Source organism: Coturnix japonica, chromosome 1 (genome assembly GCF_054131305.1).
Source record: "Coturnix japonica strain WE chromosome 1, WE-NBRP24, whole genome shotgun sequence".
In the NCBI taxonomy this organism is placed as follows: domain Eukaryota; kingdom Metazoa; phylum Chordata; class Aves; order Galliformes; family Phasianidae; genus Coturnix; species Coturnix japonica.
In genome coordinates, this window is record NC_140663.1 from 98,186,143 (window position 1) to 98,206,434 (window position 20,292).

The 20,292-nt window shown below is 38.3% G+C and overlaps 1 protein-coding gene across 2 annotated transcripts in view; it reads right to left on the minus strand.

Moving 5' to 3' along the window:
* Positions 1 to 20,292, minus strand: part of KCNJ6 (potassium inwardly rectifying channel subfamily J member 6) — a 152,749-nt gene that overhangs the window by 36,278 nt on the left and 96,179 nt on the right. For both annotated transcript variants that reach the window (XM_015882487.3, XM_015882478.3), the window contains one exon: positions 3,384 to 4,304. In XM_015882487.3, the coding sequence (XP_015737973.1) occupies positions 3,384 to 4,281 (898 nt within the window). In that variant the 5' untranslated portion in view covers positions 4,282 to 4,304. The remainder of the gene's footprint in view (positions 1 to 3,383; positions 4,305 to 20,292) is intronic.

Sequence of the window (20,292 nt, forward strand, 5' to 3'; positions counted from 1 at the left end):
TGCAAAGTTTACATGATGCTACATAAGCAGTTATGTTTCATACTAGAAGTAGCTGAGCTCTTGAATCCCTTAAGATGGAAACTGTTACATAAAGTGATATCATTTTCTCAATAGAACTTTCAACAGAATAATAACAATATTTGATAAAAATAATAGCAAATATTCATACTTAGCACTTTGCACTATGTTACTTCTCACTAAAAGGGAAATGTAAGAGTAGAGAAGCTCTGAATATTTAGAAAGGATTTTTCTTATGTGGTCAGAATTTGGAGTGACCTTTTCTGATGCACAGAAGATAATGCTACCCATCTGTGTTCGATGCATGCAAAGTGATACTGAGTGATGCACAGTTTCTTAGCTTAATTGCCAGTATTTTTCTATCCCATGACTTCCAGCAGAAATAAAAGGTATGATGAGCAGTGTGCTGGAGATTTTTGCATTAAGCAGCTTCTCTTGCTGCTCTCAATTTACAGATGGTGTAAGAGGGAAAAGTGAATATATGATGGCCTAAATTTTCTTTCAATGTTTGCAAGAATGTAAATAAATTAAAAAAAAAATATCCTTAGAAAAAAAAAGAAAATGTCTACTTATGGTAGAATGTTGGTCTGGTTGCGTCTTCAGCAGGAGTAATCCAATGCACATGGGCTACCACACAAACAGAAACTGTACTAGTAATTATGACATTACTATTCTTGATGATGTAGTTAAGTGGTATTATATGATTCCCTCCCCTCATATCTCATGCAGCTGCATGCTAAAGAGATGTCCCCAAGAGAATGAAATGGAGCAGCCGAAAATATGACAGGGTAACACCTTTATCCTGGGCAGCTTCAGTAAGTTTGCCGATAGTTACATCCAGTTTTTCTATTACTGTGGGCTTATTCCAGAATTATTCTAGAATATTAACATAATCTTGTCAGCCCAAACAGTCTGAGAGATAGACTTCACTGGTGGAAGCTGATAATGACAGAGTGGAAGATGGGATCTATATATCAATATTAGAGCAGCAAAGGAGGGAACAGAGGGCTTCATAAGTGTGCAAGGGTCAAGAGGAGGTAGGGATGGGAAGGTTAATAGTGGAAAGCCTGAAGGCTTAAGACAACCAAACTACATTTGATGTACCTCAGAAGTATGCATACAGAGCATACCGTGTTTTGATCTTTTACATATTTTCAGTGAGATGCCATCTACAGAGATTGCTCAGAAAGTAATGCCTCCTAAATATTTCCATGGAAACTACAAATGATACAAAGAGCGCAATTGCCTTATTTGATAGAGCATATTCTCAGCTACGAATCAATATTTTTCAACACAGCCATCATCACTAGCTATGTGTTTTTGCCTGTGATGAACAAGAGCCTACACACCACACTTGAAAACTCTACACTGGTGGAGATGACTCATTGTTGCCACTGGTGAAGTGCACCACTCCTCACTGTACTCACTTCCACTGTATGATCTCCAGAAATGTTCAGAAAGCATTGGTGGAGGTCAGCGGGTGCCAATTTTCTCACATGGAGGAATTAAAGGGCACACCTTTGCTTCATATGCATTTCCATGTCCAATGCTATTTTGTCAGACTGCCCCTCTGCTGCTATCTGTCACACAGCAACAAAATGTAATGAGATATTGATGAGAAGGTTCAGTCTCTACTGCCATTCCACCAACATCCACTTGTGGTGTTGTGGAGCATCATAATAAAATGGGAGGCATTACTTCCTGAGTAGCCCTCAAATGTTATTATTACTTGCCAATCTTTGTCCTCCTCTTTTTTCTTTCTTTCTTTTTTTCTTTTTTTTTTCTTTTTTCTTTTTTTTTCCTTCTTTTTTTCTTTTTTCTCCCCTGGAAAATGTAGTATTCAATAAATCTGAAAACAACCACTGTTCTTTTGGATGTCAAGTTCACCTAGCTGCAGTTCAGAAATTTCAGAATGTTTTCACCTAACAAACAGCAGTTTCCTCATCTTCTCATCCAAAGGTGATGTAGATGTTTGAAACCTCCATGCTTACTGCATGTGTCAGAAACACTAAACATTTCATCTCCTTGATTCCTTTTTATTGCCACCTACTTTCTGGAAAACGTGGAAGCCTTGCATTTACCTTTTCAGATTCTCTGCCAAGTTCCCTTGAATTATGTTTTGCTTCATTTTTGTCTCACACGTTTATTACATGGTGACAAATGCAATTTTCTTCTGACACCACATAATAGATGTGTGAAACACACACACATGTTCTGGTAAGAGACTGCTCTTTATTTCCTGGCTCCAGTTGCAAAACATGAGTCAGGGTTAGGAAGGTTGTACTTGTGTCAGAGAAGTGTAATCTGTATCCTCAGACTCTTCCAGCATTTATAGTAGTAGGGAAAATGGAATCTGGATCTTCTATTTCTCTTATTTTCTCCTACAGAAGCACGTCCTTTCTTTATTTCCTAATCACCATTTCATTGTATTGTTTATGTTTATTAAAAATAGAGTTCAGTGCAGTCATTAGCAGGAAAAAACAAATCTCATAAACCAAGTATATCAGCACTTTGACTGCCTTTGGTACACCATTTTTAGATAAAACATACTCCTATTATTCTAGTTTAAGTGCAAAGAAAAAACACTGCTGGTCCATTTACTGTGAATTTAGAGGTATTTTCTCTGCATAGACTGCTATTGATATTCTGCTGTATAATTATAGTTAATGACCAATCAACCTCTCTACAAGATTTTGGTGACATAATATGCCTTATTTATATATACTTGCATTAAGTATTCTGTACACTTCTGCAGTATGTAGGAGACATAAGTGAAATACAAAATCAGATATATCTCTTGTGAACTAAAATGGAACAAGCCCCAAGTTACAAGTTAAAACAAAAGCAGGTAAACAATGAAGTAAAAAAGAGAAAGCTAAACATATCATCATTTCTTACTGGATCCGAACAGGCTAGGAGTTTAATGTGGCAAGCAGTTATTTTGCAGCTATCCATGGATTGGATAGCAGCAGGAATTATGGTACTTCCATGTTAATCATAAGCAGAGTTTTGAATTGATTTTTTTTTTTTTTTTTTAAATAAACATTTTATCCCACAGGGTCCTAGTGGTCGAGTGGCTCCTGCAATAGAATGACAAATAACTGCGCGACATGCTGTGAAAAATTTAGAAAATGAGAAAAACTATCCCATTTTCCAAACAGAGCAGAAACAACACTGATTTCATTAGGCAAGATGGAACAGACAATTAAATCAGGCACGTTTTTAATTTTGAAGCTAACCAGATAACTGATGCCTTTTGCAAATGTGTCAACTATTGAAATGATTCCTTTAAACTGAATCAAAACCTCTGATTTTCCTTTCTAATATTAAAGCATTTACCTTACACAAAGTATAAGAAATGTTACCTGTTGCCTCCACCATTCCTTCTAGGATTACAACAATTTCTAGCTCCTCTTTGGGCAACTGGGCTTTGGAAATCTCCCAGAAAGGACTCTGCTGGTTAATTTCATGGCTGATGATCAGTGGTGAAACCAAAAAGAGACGATCATCCCCTGTGTAATAACCTACGTTGATATCTGTCTGGTTGAGCGGTATAAATTCCCCCTCCTTTGTCTGTTTGGATTTGATCAACTTGGCTCGTATTGATGCCTCTACAATGTGTGAATTCCTAAGGTCTCCTACTCGGAACATCAGACATAGCTTTCCGTCCCGCATGGAAATAACTGCATTTGTAGAAAAAACCAAGGTTTCTGCCCTCTTCTTGGGTTGGGATATTTTCACAAACATGCAGCCAACCATGAAAGCGTTGACGATAGAACCTAAAACAGACTGAATTAAAAGAAGAACAATTCCCTCGGGACACTTGTCTGTGATGACCCGGTAACCATACCCAATGGTAGTTTCTGTCTCGATTGAGAATAAAAAGGCTGAGACAAACCCATTGAGGTTGCTGACGCATGGTGTCCACGTGCTGTCCCCTATATGATCCATATCTCCTCGCATGTAGGCAATTAACCACCAGATCATTCCAAAGAAGAGCCAAGTCACTGTGTAAACCATGACAAAAATCAACAAGTTGAACCTCCACTTCAGATCGACTAAAGTAGTAAAGATGTCAGTCAAGTAACGGTAGGTCTCTCTGACATTCCCATGGTGGACGTTGCATTTTCCATCTTTCCTAACATACCTCTGGATTTTTCTCTTGGCACATTCTTTGTTTAGATTTTTTGGCAGATCCTCTCTAGCTTGTTTGGGTAACTTTGGCTGATGAATAGTGACAGGGCTCTCTATGTCCTGCTCCATTGAGTCTTCTTCCAGAACGTTAGCTGCCATTAAAAGCAAACAAACAAGAGAAAGGCAGGCATTATTTTTCTTATTATTTCCCCAAGTTAGCACACAACTTCTTCTCATATTACCAAAATGATATCACTATTAATAAATAAGATTATTGTCCTTGTTCTTTGCTCACCTATTACATGCATAATGCAGAAGTCAAATGATGTCAAGCATCCTCAATTTATTACTAAATAGAAATACTTCAAAAGCAAATGCTCTTTTTTCCTATCTATCAGGTCATCCAATCTACACCCATATTTAAATTCTGCAACATGTATTCAAATAAATCTTTCTATCCCTCTGTCCTCCTTGGCAGTTTAATAAATGATTTTATTTATTTATTTATTTATTTATTTTTAAATGCACTAGGAAAGATCTTCTGGGAGATAGCTGATATAAATGAGGAAATGAGTTTGCTTGAGGGTTTCCATGAAGATGAGCAGAGAAAATGAGCAATTGTTGAATTGTGTTTTTTTTTCTCTGAATTGCATTGCTATGGGGAAAGTATTAAATAAGTTTCAGAGGTTTAAAAAAACATTCTCTTTTCAGAATGATCCAATCCTACTTTGTTGAAGGAAAGGCAGGATTTCATGTAATATATACCGAATCCAATTCAAGCTCATTTCTACAGAAAATCGATGTCTCGTTGATACTGAGACAGGGAACTGTGTGTCCTTCTCCCAGCAACGTAAAACGTACAGTACTTCAGAACATGATTTCATTTGAATTCGTTATGCCTGTGGCCTTTAATTCAAGTGTTTCCTTCTAATGACATCATCCTACAGAGTGTTCCCTTTTTAAGTGTCTTATATGAATATAAAAGCAGAAACAAAAGCTACTATCTTTTCTTTCCCTTTTTCTTTCCAGCCCCTTGAGATAAATAGCTTCATTAGTTTACAAGGTTTTGCTTATATACAAGAAAAGAGAGTTTACTAAGGAAAGCGGCCTCCTCCAGGAAGCCAAGAACCTTGGAGAAATCTGGAATAAGTGCCTTTTTATTGGAAAGCCTTTTGCACTCTGAGGCTTCTTTCTATCAGACTATCTGCTCTTGACTCCAATTTTTTCTCATTTTTGGCTCCTGTCTCACCCAGCGGTCATGTCCCTGGCACTGCACAAGCTTGGGGTCTCCACTTCGCTGTCTTGGGCAACAGACAAACCCTTACAATGTTGAGGAGCTACTGTGGAAGGCCTGGACTCTTATTTGGAGAGAAGACTTGTACAATGGACTATTCTGGATGGGTCAGTACTGCTTAAGGAATGTTCTGGTCTTTCTCTCTCTCAACAGCGAGTATTATATGGCAAACTGTGGAATCTCGTGATATTTGTAGATTTTTCAAGATGTGCAGCTTCATCTTTATGGTGAAAGGCCCCTATAAAGTTTTAGGAGTGAGTGAAAGGGAAAAAATAGGTTTTAGACTGGTTGTCTTACCTCCTGGCCTGCTCTACTGACAGCCAAGCCGCTGTTCAGTCCCGTAGCCTTTTCCACGTTAAAAGTAAGGCTTAAGACTGACAGTAGCATGGAAACAGGGAAGCAGTTTTATATTTTAAACACTGCACTCCACCCTGTGACACTTTTTTAGTCTGCAGCTGTGTCTTGAGAGCATTATTCAGACTGACTGTAGTGGCAGCACTTAAAGTCATGTCCCAAACCAGTCAGTTCTGGATGAACTTATCCCAGTTGCTGACAGCGTGCCTACTTGGATTATCACTAATGCTATATAATGTATGACGAAATAAACACAATAAAAAGGCCTTAAAGGAACCTTGTGAGACAGACTAAAGAAAAAGGCAGAACATTTGAAGTTAGGGCTTCACGCTTTATGCTTAACTCCATTGTGCCTAAGGATATTTCAGTCCAGAGGAACTATCACATTGCTGAAGTAACAGACCCCTCAAATACTCATGGACAGCCTACAAAAGCTCTGGCTTTTAAGAATTTAATGCGATATATATTAGGTGAGTAATGCTGGTTTAATGTGTTTCGTTATATTTAATGCATTGTGAATATTTGGCTTTCCCTTCCCTGTTAGAGCTCAAAGATAGGGTGCAGGTGTTCCCTGTTGCGTTTCAGAATATACCTGCTGCTAAAGGCAGCCATGCTATAGACCTTCTCATTGGAACATTTCTTACCAGAAGCTGCAAGGCATGTTAAAAACCTTAAAAGGATGGGAAAGGGACACAGGCACTAATTTTATTAATGCCATCAGGAGACATCTGAAAGATGTACCCACCTAGGGATAGCTACCAGTCATACACTGTACCCATTTAGCCTGCTTTGTGCCTTTGTTTCTTACAGAAGTACTTACTAGCAATGAAGCATGTTCTAGTCATACTGCAAATTTTTAACAGCCCTTTCAAAACACTTTGTGCTGATGAAGCCCTTGTGCATCATAGCCAGCATTACTTGCCTTTTACAGTGCATGTATTGAACCACAATCAGAGCTAAGGGCCATGTTTTCACAAGCGGCCATAGGTTTTGTAGGAGGAGAACAGTGCTGCTGCGTTCCCAGCACATGGTGGTGGGCTGTCTCAGTCACAGAAAGTGGTCTAACTTGAGAATTTTCCTCAGCCAAAGCTGGTTCCTGCGTGGATGTGGAAAAAGGCAGCTTTTAACAAGCAGATCCAATAGCTGCATTTAATCTAAGTCTCTGTCAGTATAGCACCTCACTAACACTTGCAGGCATTGTAATCTCCCTGGAGGCATTTGGCCGTTTTGTCAACTCTTCAGGCTGTTTCCAGTGCTGTCATTTCTCATCTCCCAAGCAGTCTTAGAGAAGAAAATTTTAGGCAGTTTTTTAATATATTTTTTCTCTTATGCAAGATGTCCTTTTACATACTCCCTTGCCCAAATGCCCATACTATAAGACCCCAAAATACCAGTATGGGGAAGTTTCTAGATTGGAATTATTGCCCAACACTGTCACCTGGACTGAGCTCTCATTCTAGAGTGAACTCTGGGAGCAGTAGTCCCTGAAATAAGTGATCCAAGGACTCTGCATCTATGTGTTTCCATGGAAATGCTTGATGAATAACTTTTAAACACATGGCCGGATCCCTGTACACCAGTGAGACTGAGGAGCTGACACATATTGATGGTACTTTTTTGCCACAAAATGCTTTGACTAATTACATTTTTACTTGATATCAACCCAATTAACTTATGTTGTTTATTTCACGTAATTTTCTTTTTGGTTATATAATGGCTGTCATGGTTCCAGGAACAGGGGAGTGAATAGCAGCTCTCTCACTTGTGAGCTATTTTTACTATCATCTCTGTTTTTCTTCATGACAAAAATATATGCACATTATTAAGTTGCACGGGAAAAAAAAATCAGCAACATTTGAACATTTTCCCCTTTCTCAGTAAACATTATGTCTGTTTGAACGCAATGGTCAGGTATCAATACCATGCCAATTTAAAACATTCTGTTCAAAATACTTGTTCCAATGAGCCCTCCAGGAAAATACATAAAACATGTATGGGATTTCTGTGATTGGCTTGATTTTCCAGCAAGTGACAAAAAGAACTTCTCCTAAACAAGTCCCTGAATTTGTGCTTCATCATAGCAGTATGTACCGGCTATGTCAGCATATTAAATGTACCCAGGCATATTCTTTACCATGGAAGCTAAATGGAAGGGTACAGCCCACACTTGTACTATTTATCCCCGTTTGTTTTCAAAGCAGGGTAGGCTTATACAATCTACTCATTGGAAACAGTCTATGTTCTATAATGGCATAATGACACCTGTAATGTAGCCAGGAACTGTATACTCAGTTATGCAGTGGCCGAAACCATGGCAGCAGCTTTCCTTGGAATTCTACCACACAAGCAGTGGGGTGCTTGCACTGAGGATCAAGCATTTTATTTTCTAGTAAAAACAAAACCAGTGATAGTGTTCCAGTCTTGTGGATTTTAGGACATACTTAGAAAGGCACAATTCAGTGTTTCTGAGCATATATTTTTATTTAGCATCTGCAGAAAGAACTATGAGCTACACTTCTGCTCTCATGACCTTAGTAGTTGTGAACACAATGGACTGCTATAATCCCTAAGTCATAATCTATAATGAAATCATTTTTTTTCTTTGTATTTTGATACACCTTCAGAGATCTTGTCATGGTGCTCTACAAGTACAAACCAAATGGAGGTATGTAAAGGATGTACTTGTCCAAGTCATATATTAGCCTGCTTTGTCTGTACACCATATTAAAGGATGACCTACAAAATAATATGGTGTATTAATACAGAATACTGCAAATTGTAACTTGTCCATTTTTTAATACTCACAGTATTTATCATACAAATGTTGTACAGATATAGTTTTGACTTAATTTCATAGAATTGTTAAGGTTGGAAATGACCTCTACGATCACCTAGTCAAGCTATCAGCCCACCCCCACCTTGCCCACTGCTTATGTCCCTCAGTGCCACATCCACACGGCTCTTGAACACCTCCAGGGAAGGAGACTTCACCACCTCCCTTGGCAGCCTATGCCAGTGCTTAACTGTCTGCAATTTCTGTATGCAGGTTCTTCCTCACTTTTCTATTAGGATGAGTGCAGCTTTTAGATGAAGCAGATGTTTGCATTGGTAAGGTCCAAGCCTATCCTTTTGTGAACTGTCTTCAGCATTCACTATTTATTTGCTGTGATTATAAACTTCTCTGACACTGAATTCACTTAAGGATAATTTGACAATACTAGGTAGATATTTCTGTTCCTCACTACCTCTGGAAGGTTGTTGGTCTTTGACATCAGGGTAAGAAGTCACTGTAATGTACAGCACAAGAGATTTTCTGCAGTGTTCAAGGTCTTTTTGTTTCTTTTCTTGCGTAAGATGTTAGGAGAAGTCAGACAGAGGAAGCAGACAGGGAGCTTTTGAAATTCTTTCCTGATCTCTGTCTTGTTTTAGCCACTGTTTCAGAGCTCTGTAGAATCTCACTCTAATGAGCACTGAGGGCACAAGAACAGACACTCTGAGAATAGAGGAGGATTTGCTTGTTTGATTAACTTGGCCCATATGCCTCTCAGTGAGACCAGGTAACCTGTACTGTGAGAAACTGTGTATTATTACTATATACAAAGAGAAAGAGTTTTATTTATGAAAAAAGAAAAGGAGCTTTTTGTGATCATCTAACAATTGTAAGCAGTCATTATCACAAAATGCAGATTTTCCTCTGAAAATGAGAGAAATTAGGATCTGGTCTTTCACTGTTGAAATCAATGAAAGGCTGCCTACTCATTCAGCTGGGAACATTGTCTAGTTCTCATTTGGAAATGTAGAAGCATTCAATAAACACTGACTTGTCAAATTTCTTCAAGTACCAAATTACTTATTTGCTCCCATAGAATCATAAATATAAATTCAGAGAAAATGAGTGTGATTTAGATTTATTTCAGCTGCAGTTTTCACTAGAAAAGAAATGCAAATTGAAATACATTTATAATTAGAAAAGCATATGTAAGAATGATACCTTGTTTTTTCATGCTATTTGCTTCCTTATTGCCTTCTAATCCAGTTCAATAAGAAATTGCCTCTAAAGTTATAATGAAAAAAATCAGTCTAGGTAATGCTTTGCGTCTGTGCAGTACAAACATTTTCATGAAGTTCTGATTCTTGGCCCTTTGAAAATGGAGGATGGAAAATGATGCTGATATCTGAATTTAAAAAGAACATGACACCATCTTTGGTAAACATTTGACCCTGTAGATTTTTTTTTTTTAAATTTTAACCTATTTCAACACAGAATTTACCACTAAAGGCTTCAGTATGTTGTTTTAACATCTGCTTTGCTACATGCTACATTTGCAGCACAAGCAAGGCAAGCAGTCTAGGCTGTATTATATGTGTGGAGAAGTGTAAGAAGGCTACAGACTTTGAACCTGCAAAAGTGTGAGAAGATAGCTAATTGTCATCATCTTCTGTCATTCATTAAATGGAGAATCTTGAACTAGATTATGAAACTTGTTTACTACCTGAATTCGGAGTGCTTGTGTAAATGCCTGGCATCAAAAATAGGTTTCTAGAATAAGGAGATTTTGCTGTTACACATATTTTCTCCTCTCTGATTAGTCTAGTGACATTTACCAGACTTTAGGCTTTTAGAAGATCTAAAAGTTTGAGAGTGCATAAGGTTTCCCTGCAGGCAGTGGTCATGGCCCCAAGCTGCCAGACCTCAATGAGAATTTAGAGAATCTTTCAGACATAAAATTTAGGATTTTGGGTGGTCCTGTGTGGAGCCAGGAGTTGGACTCAGTGATCCTTGTGGGCCCCCAACAGCTTGGGATTTCCTATGATTCTATGATCTACACAAATTAACCTGTGTTTGACTTCAGTATATATTCTCACCATTGACCCACCTACATATGTGGCGATAATGTCCAGTCTTTTCTGGGGGCCCAGTTCAGTGCTGTCTAAATACTGTTCTTCAGAGCAGACTCACTATGTTGGTGCACTATTGTTATTACTGCACATGTGCTATGGTCTGTGCTATGCCTCTTTATTTATCAAATTCCCCTTGATGGTACAAGTCACCTTTGTTGTAAACTGCATGTTCAACTTATGAATCCCTCTTATACTATGTGGCAGACAATCTATTGTCTTTATCTAGAGCTCAGTATCTCTTCATGCTCACCCTTCCCATTTGTGTAATGAGTGAAGTGCAAATCAAGATGACCAGTCACAGTAAGTGTACAAGACTGGCACTGAAGTCAGAGGCTCTGGCATGCAAGTATATGTAGTAACATACAAAGAAGTCAGAGGTGTACACAATATATTTGGAAAAAAATCAGACCTCATTTTCCTTTGCTGTAGTGTTGTCCTATCTACAGCCAATACAGAAATGATCACTTACTTCAAAAGATGTATTATTTCTTCAGAGAAAGTGAGAAAGATAGCATTTGTGCACTTGGAAAATGGATACTATCATCAAAGCTGCTGCAAGAAGTTAAGCAAGGTCAGTAGCAGAGAGAATATAGGTGTCCCTCCCTGAAACATGCCACCATACATCATCAGAATTTGTATAATTTCTACTGCATGAGGTAAAGCTGCTGACAGCTGCTGTAGTAGAGATAATAGGGATCATTAGTGATTCTCAGTGCTGACAGGCCTTAATAGCTGCAAATGCTGGCCACATGCTTCCCTTCTGATACCTCTGTATCAGATGCTTGTCTCCCTGAATTACTGTAAAATGTCATTTTCTGATGTGCCCCTTGAGAGATTTCTTTTTGTAGTTACTCAGCTCCAGCTATTTCTGCCAGTTACTATAACAGGTACTAATGCCAAAATTTTTACTTTTCTGTTTCAGTAGTTTCTTTAGACATTTACCAAGAAGTCAGTTTCATTTCTGTGAGAAAGTATGAAGTATACTGACCTGAGTATTACCAGTTTAAAACTGTGTTCATGTGTTCTCATTGCTGGAAATAGGATAAAAAAAAATCAAAACTGCTTAAAATTATAGAATATTTTGGGTAAGACCTTGACTGACAGACTCTTGACCAACCCTATTCCCAACATAGGATTGACTTAAAATGTAGATCACAGTGCTTAGGGACAAGGAAGGGTGTATCCACAGCATCTCTGGGCCCTGTCTCAGTATTAAGAATATATACTTTTTCTTTATGTTCTATTGGAATTTTCCTTACTGAAACTTGTGCCCATTGTTCCTTGGTTTTACCGGTACACCTCTGGGAAGAGTCTGGTGCTGTCTTATCTACTCTACTCTAGCTTCTCTTTTGCATCTTGGCTGTTGATTTACAGCTCTGCCTTCCTGGGAGTTTCTGTGAGGGCTGATTAAATTCTGTTTTCTACACAATTTTTTTTCTAACTGATTATGCTGAAAAAGAATGTCCTCAAGTTTTTTGAGCAGAGATGAGGAGAATTAGCTCCTTCTTCTCATGATCCTTTTATTTTTCTGTTAAAATTTTCCCAATTGAAAATTCTAGAAATAAAAATTAACTGATCAGCTGAACATTTTGTATGCATAATTCTGACTCATTTAATTCTGCACCTGTAATGTCACTAATATTTGCAGATTTCTCTTTGCTCCTGGAAACTTATGTGTAAATTGGAGTGTAGCTGTCCTGTCCAGTGTACAAGTATATGGATCTGATGTGGAGGATGAAGTTGCCAAGCCAAGCCACTCTCCACCATATTCAAAAAGTCATGGCCATCAAAGTGAAACCTCTGGTCACTGGAAAAAGAGAAACACCACTCTCATTTTTAAGAAAGGGAGAAAGAAAGATCCAGCATACCATGGATAGTCTGTACCTCTTGCTTTCAAGGCTGCAGGACAATTTCTGACCTGGTTTTATTTGTCACTGTAGGTGTAGTCAGGATGGTAATGGGTCTAGTGCCTATTCCAGTATGTGAAAAGTTTCAAAAGCAGGCGTCTGTTGCTCTGATCAGTGTCTATTTGTCCACCTAGGTCACTGGAGTGGAGATAAACAGAGTCTTGGAAAAGGAGCCACAGCTGTCAGTTTTCCCACTTTTCCACTGGCAAGAGAAGCCAACACTTCCCTCTTCCATCTTTTGGAGACAATGTTCCTTTTCCTTCCTGCTCCTGAGGTAAGGGTGGTTTTACTCACATCTCATTCCTGGAACAGCCAGGCGCAGTTTTTGCCTGCACTGATGAACAACCTTGAAATAACTCTGTACCTGAATATTCATACAGCTTCTTGGGCAGGTGTTGGAACAATCTTGACTGCTGCACGGCCATACTTTGACATCTTGCTCTGCTTTAATCAATACCATCATAAATATAGGGCACAGTAAGAAAGGAGAAGAATTTTTTTTTTTGTCAGAAAGAATTTGATTCAATCAGTATGCTATATCAGACCAGTGAAGTAAATAACTTAGGCAATGAAGTAAGCCTTCAGACCAAGCACAAGAATTAATAGTAATTTCCTCCAGAAACAGGCAGAAGACACCATACTATTGATCCAGATTTTGGATTTGATCACCTTAGGGATAAGGGATCTGAGAAGAATTTGAGAGTGTTTATTTTTCCTCTGCAAAGCATCACCTACACCGAGTGAAATTTCAGTTGTTCAGGATAACTTTCTGGGAGTCATTATTATTATTTCTGGGAGCCAAATTATGGGCAATGTGCAAGTGTGCAATGATACAAAAGGGACTGACTGCTACTTTGCAGCTGATTTTGCCTACCAACATCATTCTGGAAAAGTTAGGATTTGGGAGAGCTCCCTAAAAGCCATTAGTAAAGATGAGGTGTTTGTGCTAGAAAGACTGTCACTTGCAATGTCTGCTTCTCCAAGAAATACAGACTGCAGAGAACAGAGTGACTTTGAAATGCAGATAACTGATTCCCTCTCTTTGTCCCCCAGTTTTCAAAAGAAGAATGAAAACGTGTTACAAACTTCCTTCCTTTAATCGTCTTTTCTTTCTCTTTTCAGTTTACATCCAGCTGTACCCCAAACAGGCTGCCCCCAGGTCACAGACATTGCCTAAGAGTTTATTGGTTTTCTTTTTGCTGTTATTGTTTCATGAAGGTACAGAAGAAGCTGGAAAGATAGGAAAAAGGTGAAACAGATAGGAATGTATTTTGCTTTTTTATTTGGTAATAGATATTTCTTTCTCAGTAACTTCTACACAGGCAAGGGAAGATTTAAGTGGCTTTTGCTTCTAGGCAACATGCTTTGTAACAGGAAGGTGCTCCTCCCTTAAAAAATCAGGCAGGATTTTAATTTAACTTTATTGCACACTTAAGAAAAATAATTACTAAGATCATTCTCACGAGCTCTTTGCAACTGCAGCTCTCTCATGGTGGTGTCTTTGTATTTTATTGCAGATTATCTGTTAATTATATTATATCTGTTATATTATATTGCAGCTTATCTGTTGGCTGAGTGATGTTGTTCATACGGCCTAGCATACAAAACCAAATTCTTGCATCCAAGCATTTCCTCATAAAGACTGTCCTGGGTACTTGCCTCTCTTGCAATCACACAATTTATCTGAACAGTTGCCGTGTTCTTTCCATTTCTTACTGCAGTTGATACTGGGGCTTGAGCTGCTTTCTGTAAAATAAATAATAAGGCTGTTGCTGGCTGCATTGTATTTCTCTGGTGAAAGAGATCTCAGTGATACACAGAGACCTAGTTTCCCACTGTTGACTTCCCATTTCTACTTTGTAGAACTCCTCTGCAGTTTATAGACTGCAGAGGAGAAACAACTGAGAAATAGGACTGGAAGCAATACTTAAAAAACACTAAAAATAGTTGTCTTAAAAAACTTCATAATTTCAAATGGATAAAAGTTTTGCTTCAGGTTGTAGCGTTTTGATAACCTCAGATCAGTATGCGCAGAGTAGTACTTCAGAAATGTTTTCTAATGAAATGAGCCTTGTCCATTGCTCTGTCTGGTCTCTTCCCAATCACCTTCGAAACTCTTGCTGGTATTTAGGTTTTTAGATTTCTTTTAGGTCATCAGTTAGATTCTGAAAGGGAAGCATAGCAATTTTTGACTGTGTATGGAGGTCTCAGAAGTACTAAAAGCTTGCCAGAGTCATGAAAACAGACTGAATTAACCATGTTATCAGGTGCAAAAAAATCTGTATGGGAGGGATTTATTTATTTATTTATTTTCTCATGAATTAAATTTCTTTCCCAATTACCCTTTCAGAGTTGTATATTTTTTTTCAAGTAACTATTTCCTACATTCTCACTGTGAGGTATCTTCAAAAACATTTCTCCCCCTCTGTGTGCAGCCGAAAGGGATGCACACTTTTGTTTCCAGGCAATAAGAGTGCAGCCACAAGGTGCCTCTGCCTGATGCCCATGTTTGACAGAAGAACTTCCGTGTTCATCAAGATTAGTTTAGATTGAAGTTGGCAGCCTTGCCTACAAAGCAAATTGAGTACGAAAATATTAATCTGATGCAACATTATACTTTTTTTTGTTTGTTGTTTAGTTGAATCAGAATAGAAGACTGAATGGAAGTATGCTTGGTTTGAGTTGAGACTTTTCTTAGCTTTGTTTATTTTGAAAGAAAAGCAACATGCAATTGCTGTTGTGCATCAGCTCTACTGGATTTTTTACCCATTTACATATGAATTTATTAAAAAATGTATTCACACTACAATCTCAGACCCAACATGACTGAAAATACAAGTCAAAAACACAAAAAATGATGTTTCCATGTCAACAAATAGCAACTTTTGTGTTGGAATAATAGTTCTGTCTAAACTACCATTTACTATTTTATTTCATTTAAGCTACATAATAAAGCATGAGGGTCTATAAACATGTTTGAAAAAAGAATCAAAGAAGTTGCTGTGGAATTGTCATAGCTGCTATAGTTGCTATTCTTATTTTACATGATAACATGTAGCAAAAAGGAATAATAAGCACTGAAGTATTTTGTTAGTTGAATTCAATTTGGCCAATGGGATTTTGCAAAATGGTTTGTATTTGAAAAGTTATGTAATTTTGGAATTTCAAAATGCAATATTTTGTGTCTGAAATACTTAAGTGAAAGAACATTTCAGAAACAGTCTTAGAATTCAGATTTTCACTCCTTTTTCACAGGAACATTTCAGCTTGCTTTAGGCAACAAATAAGGCTGTTCAAAAGGATTAAGTAAATAACCTCAAGACAGGGGGATTGTATGGAAGATTTTGTAATGTCTGTTTTGGTTTGGGAAAGGCTTGCTATGCTTTTGTTTGTTTTTCCTCCTTTTATTTTGTTTAAAAAAGTACTTTAATGAATTAAGAACTTTCTGATTTGCTCCCAGTTTTTCACATTAAATTTCTTCCAGTTTGACTGAAAACTACCCACCCCTCACCAGGATTGCTCCCATGCATAAGTCATTAGATAATCTGTTTCCTCCCTTAAAAATGTTGTGCTTTGAGAGTAACTTGAACCTTCCTGAACAAACAGAAAGAGTTGACAGTGCTGTTGATCCTGCTGGATCACTTCATCCAGTTTGTGCAAATCTGTTAAGGAACCTTAACAGCATTTTATTCTGGATGGCTGAATTCAGAGTTTAATACAAAAATAAAACCCTAGTGTGGGTTTAAATCTTCTTTCCAGAGTATGCTTGAGTCTTTCCAGAATGGGCTGAACCAATATTATGTTTTTTTTTAATACTGGACATTTTATATGGTACATTAGTTTTCATCTAATAAAGCCCATTTATCTTTACTGGAGACAGCAAAGCTCAGCTTGGCACAAATAATTCAAAGCTTTCATACCTTCCAGTCTTCTTAAGAGAAAAAGAGTAGTTTTGCTTTTCACGTGTTTCCTGATTTGTATAGAGAAAAAAATCTGCCTATGAAATGTACGTGCTTTCTTCTAGGGATTTGTCCATAGATGTCATAAATACATGTTGCTCTTGTTAGACCTACTATGTGAAGCAATATGCTGGATTAAAATGTGAATGCTGTGTCAAATACATGTAGCTGGACTCACTTAAAGAAATAGTAGATAAAGAAGCTGACTTTTTTGAGAGAAAGGAGCTCCCACGCAGTAAACAAAAATATTGAGCCCATGGAAGAGAGCTTTTGATAAATGGATAGATTGGTAACAAGAACACACTTCTGGCAACTCCAAAATAAAAATTAAATGGAAAAGTTATTTGGTAAAAATAGAGCTTGGCTGCTTCAGAGCTGTTTTCTGTGCATAAATTGAGCAGAGCATTTACAAATTAGCTTGTGTGTTGAAGAGGTTTCTGGTTTCCTTCTGTTGAGAGCTAACTCAAAGCCCATTTGTGAAGCTGAGGACAGTGGCAGAAGGGTAACATTTTGCCAGGAGGTAGGCAATAGTTTGGCTGCCCATTGCGAGTTCCCCCAGCAGCTCAAGCATCACAGGAGCCCATCTGGCTGACCTGAAGGATGTGATCAATGCATTTGTAGTGATAGTAGGCACAAGGAAAGACTTTCAGAGCAGAGCATGTTAACTGGGGGAAGTATATATAGGTTAACTTTAATGAAATAAAAAAGGTTTTAAAAGCCCTCCCCCAGAAATTCAACTCTGTTGTCCTGGTATAAGTGCCAGTGTGGGAGCACCAGAGGACATGAATATGTGGGAAAGGTAAATGAGGGTCTCATATGAAATGTACAGATGCTAAGAAACATATTTTATTTCTATACTGGTAGGATGATTTTCTTGTTCACAAAAATATCATAACTGGGTAACATAAAAGGTGATTGGGCCTTACTTTACTGCAATAAAATGATCTCTGAGTTCAAATACAGAGTCTTAGACTTATTTTAGTTCCTAGCCTTGCTGGTTTCCAAGGAGATCTAACCATGTAGATTGTCTGCAAAGGTGGTAATTAGCCAGCAATGAACAAGATGGACACAAAGCACTTCTTGGCAAAAATCAAAATTTCAGAGTAGTTCCTTTTTAATGGCTAGTATGCAGAAGCAATCAGGTTTTGAAAAATATCCTCATTTGCCTTCACAGTATGTTTTTGTACACAATCATCTTTTAGATCAGTGGCTGAACTGGAAACAAAAGGCAAATGTCCTCAGACCAATTTTGCTGGGATCTTTTTCACAATATTTACCAATTAAAAATAGGATCTGATTAATTAGTATGCCTGTCTATAAATAATAACTGTTAGGACTTACAGCTGAGGGTTTAGAAAAATGAGAAGAGACACAGGGTAAGGAGAAGAAAAGACAGGTGCCATTTATGAAATGTTTCCCTATTGTTTTTTTATTTCCATACAGACATGACTACTACATGGGGTAAGAAGTCCTGGATTTGTTTTTGAGTAAGGCTGAGACAGGTTTTGAACCAGACATGTTTTGTAGCTAGTTTCAACCCATACGTAGAGATTTTAAGTTAGAATAATTAAAACATCAATTTTCAGTCAATAAGCCATTTGTAATAAAACCACCTCATAACCTGCGCATCAATGTGATTTTCAGGCACGTATACGGTAATGCTTAAAGAGAAGCTTCGGTAGGAAAGTCCTTTGAAAAATTAACTGTGGATGGGTCAGCGTAGCTGAGATACCCAGACATATTGTGTGGGCAGAAAAATGGAAAATCTGCCAGTGTTCTGGGACCTTGTCACTTTGGAAAGTTTTATTGTTATTATTATAATTTTTAAGAGGGTTGGACTAAGATTTTGAGCTTGTCTCTGTCTTTCTCAACTCCCATATATCCCAATACGGACCTTACTTGTGTTAACCAATGTGTATTTCCATCTACCCTGAATATGTGGGAGTCGTGTGAAACGAATAATGAGGACCTGATATACTTAGAATACAAAGCAATGAGTATGCATTCAGGAAGAGTGGGGGAGATGCACAGGGACCTCTTTCTCATCTGTATACAAACACATTTTTTTCCTGTCAGATACTGAGCTCTGAAATGGTGACTAAACCCTTTATTTTGGGGCTGTTACTCCTCCCCCAGCTTGCACAACTGGTACTTGATTCTGGAAGGCTGGTACATGAAGCTGCGTTGGAAGCTTTTTTAAGGTTCTTCCCCAAGTGGGCAACAGGGAGCAGCAGCAGAGCAAGCATTTCCTTCTCCCTGATGTCTATGTCTGTCAAGCAGATGGGAGATAGCCCCCAGCTTACTGCTTTCCTCTGAAGCCCAAGAAAGCAGTGAGTTTGTAAATCAGCATTCCCAGAGGAAACTAAAGTGATCAGCAGCTCAAAAAGAAGGTAAAAAAAGCAGTGCATTCCCCAGTCACAACCAGCATCTCTTGGTGGGTGGGGTCCAAGAGAGCAGGTAGACTTTAACTATCAGGAAGGAGGCCTGGATAAGGGTGGTATTATAACATCAGTAATATAAAAAATAGAGAAAAGTAGAGATAATGTGACACATAGACCTTCAGAAAAAGCAGGGAAATGTAAATAAGCACAGTGGTGTTAACTTGTGCAGGGACCAGAGAATCTGCAACCCCTTTTCCCTCTTAGCCTGCAGGCTGAGCTCTGAGCCAGAGTCCTGATGTGCCACAGGACCATCCACAGCACACAACGCAGCAGGCACTACATCTTCTGTGTGATAAAGTATTTATTACCGGAGTCTTATGCAGAGCAAGCTCTGCGAGCAACATCTGGCAAGCCATTAATAACAGCTGACTGTGATAAATGTCTGTTAGTTACAACTGATTTCAGCTTTTCCTGGCTGACCTGAGCATAGGCAATCAGGGCGTAATACTATTCACATGCAAATTAAGAACAAGTTCCTACTGCAGGGATACTGTGGCTAAATGGGCAACCTCTTGTTTTTCATTTGTGATCAATTTTAACAAATTGACTGACTTGTTTGCTTTCACCTTCCCTCTCTTGCAATTACCTTGATTATTTGTTTTTATATTTAGCATTAGTGGATGCATTGTCTCTGGTAAAGCCTCCTTGTCAAATCAATGAAGAAGTGCTTTTTCTCTCATCCTGCCTGTCCTCTCAGTACTGTTTAACATAATATACTGATGTTATGGAGCCCAGACAAAATCAATAAGAGCTAAAAAATGCAGTTAGACACATGAGTAAGTATGATTGTTGGAGGCAGCCGTGTATAATGTTAATGCCACATTGGTGGGGGAAAGGCAGTGCTCAGTGCTCTTCACAAAATGCTCCCTTTCTTTGGCAGGCTGAATGCACTTAATTATCTGTGGTATTATCTTAGGAACATTAATGCAAAAAAGGGCAGCCTGGAATTCTCCTGAGAGAGCTTATAGCTCAGGTTGGAATTGCAGGGTGAAATTCCAGAGGCTGTACTGTGCTGGGCCTCTGGTTTAGTGGTTTTAAAGAACATTTTTGGACTTTTAATTAAAAGGAGTCTCAGCATTTGTTCTTTTCCACCTCCTCATAAAGCTGCTATTGTTATCACTCTTTTTGTTTCATTCTCTTCCTGCTTAAAATGGAACTGCAGGCTGTTGGTCAAGAGACTTTGAGCTGGGGAGTAAGCCCATGTTCACAGGGAGGAAGACCTACTCCTGGCTCTGTTCCATGAGAAAAGCCTGGACCAGAAGCATTTATGCCATATGAAATCT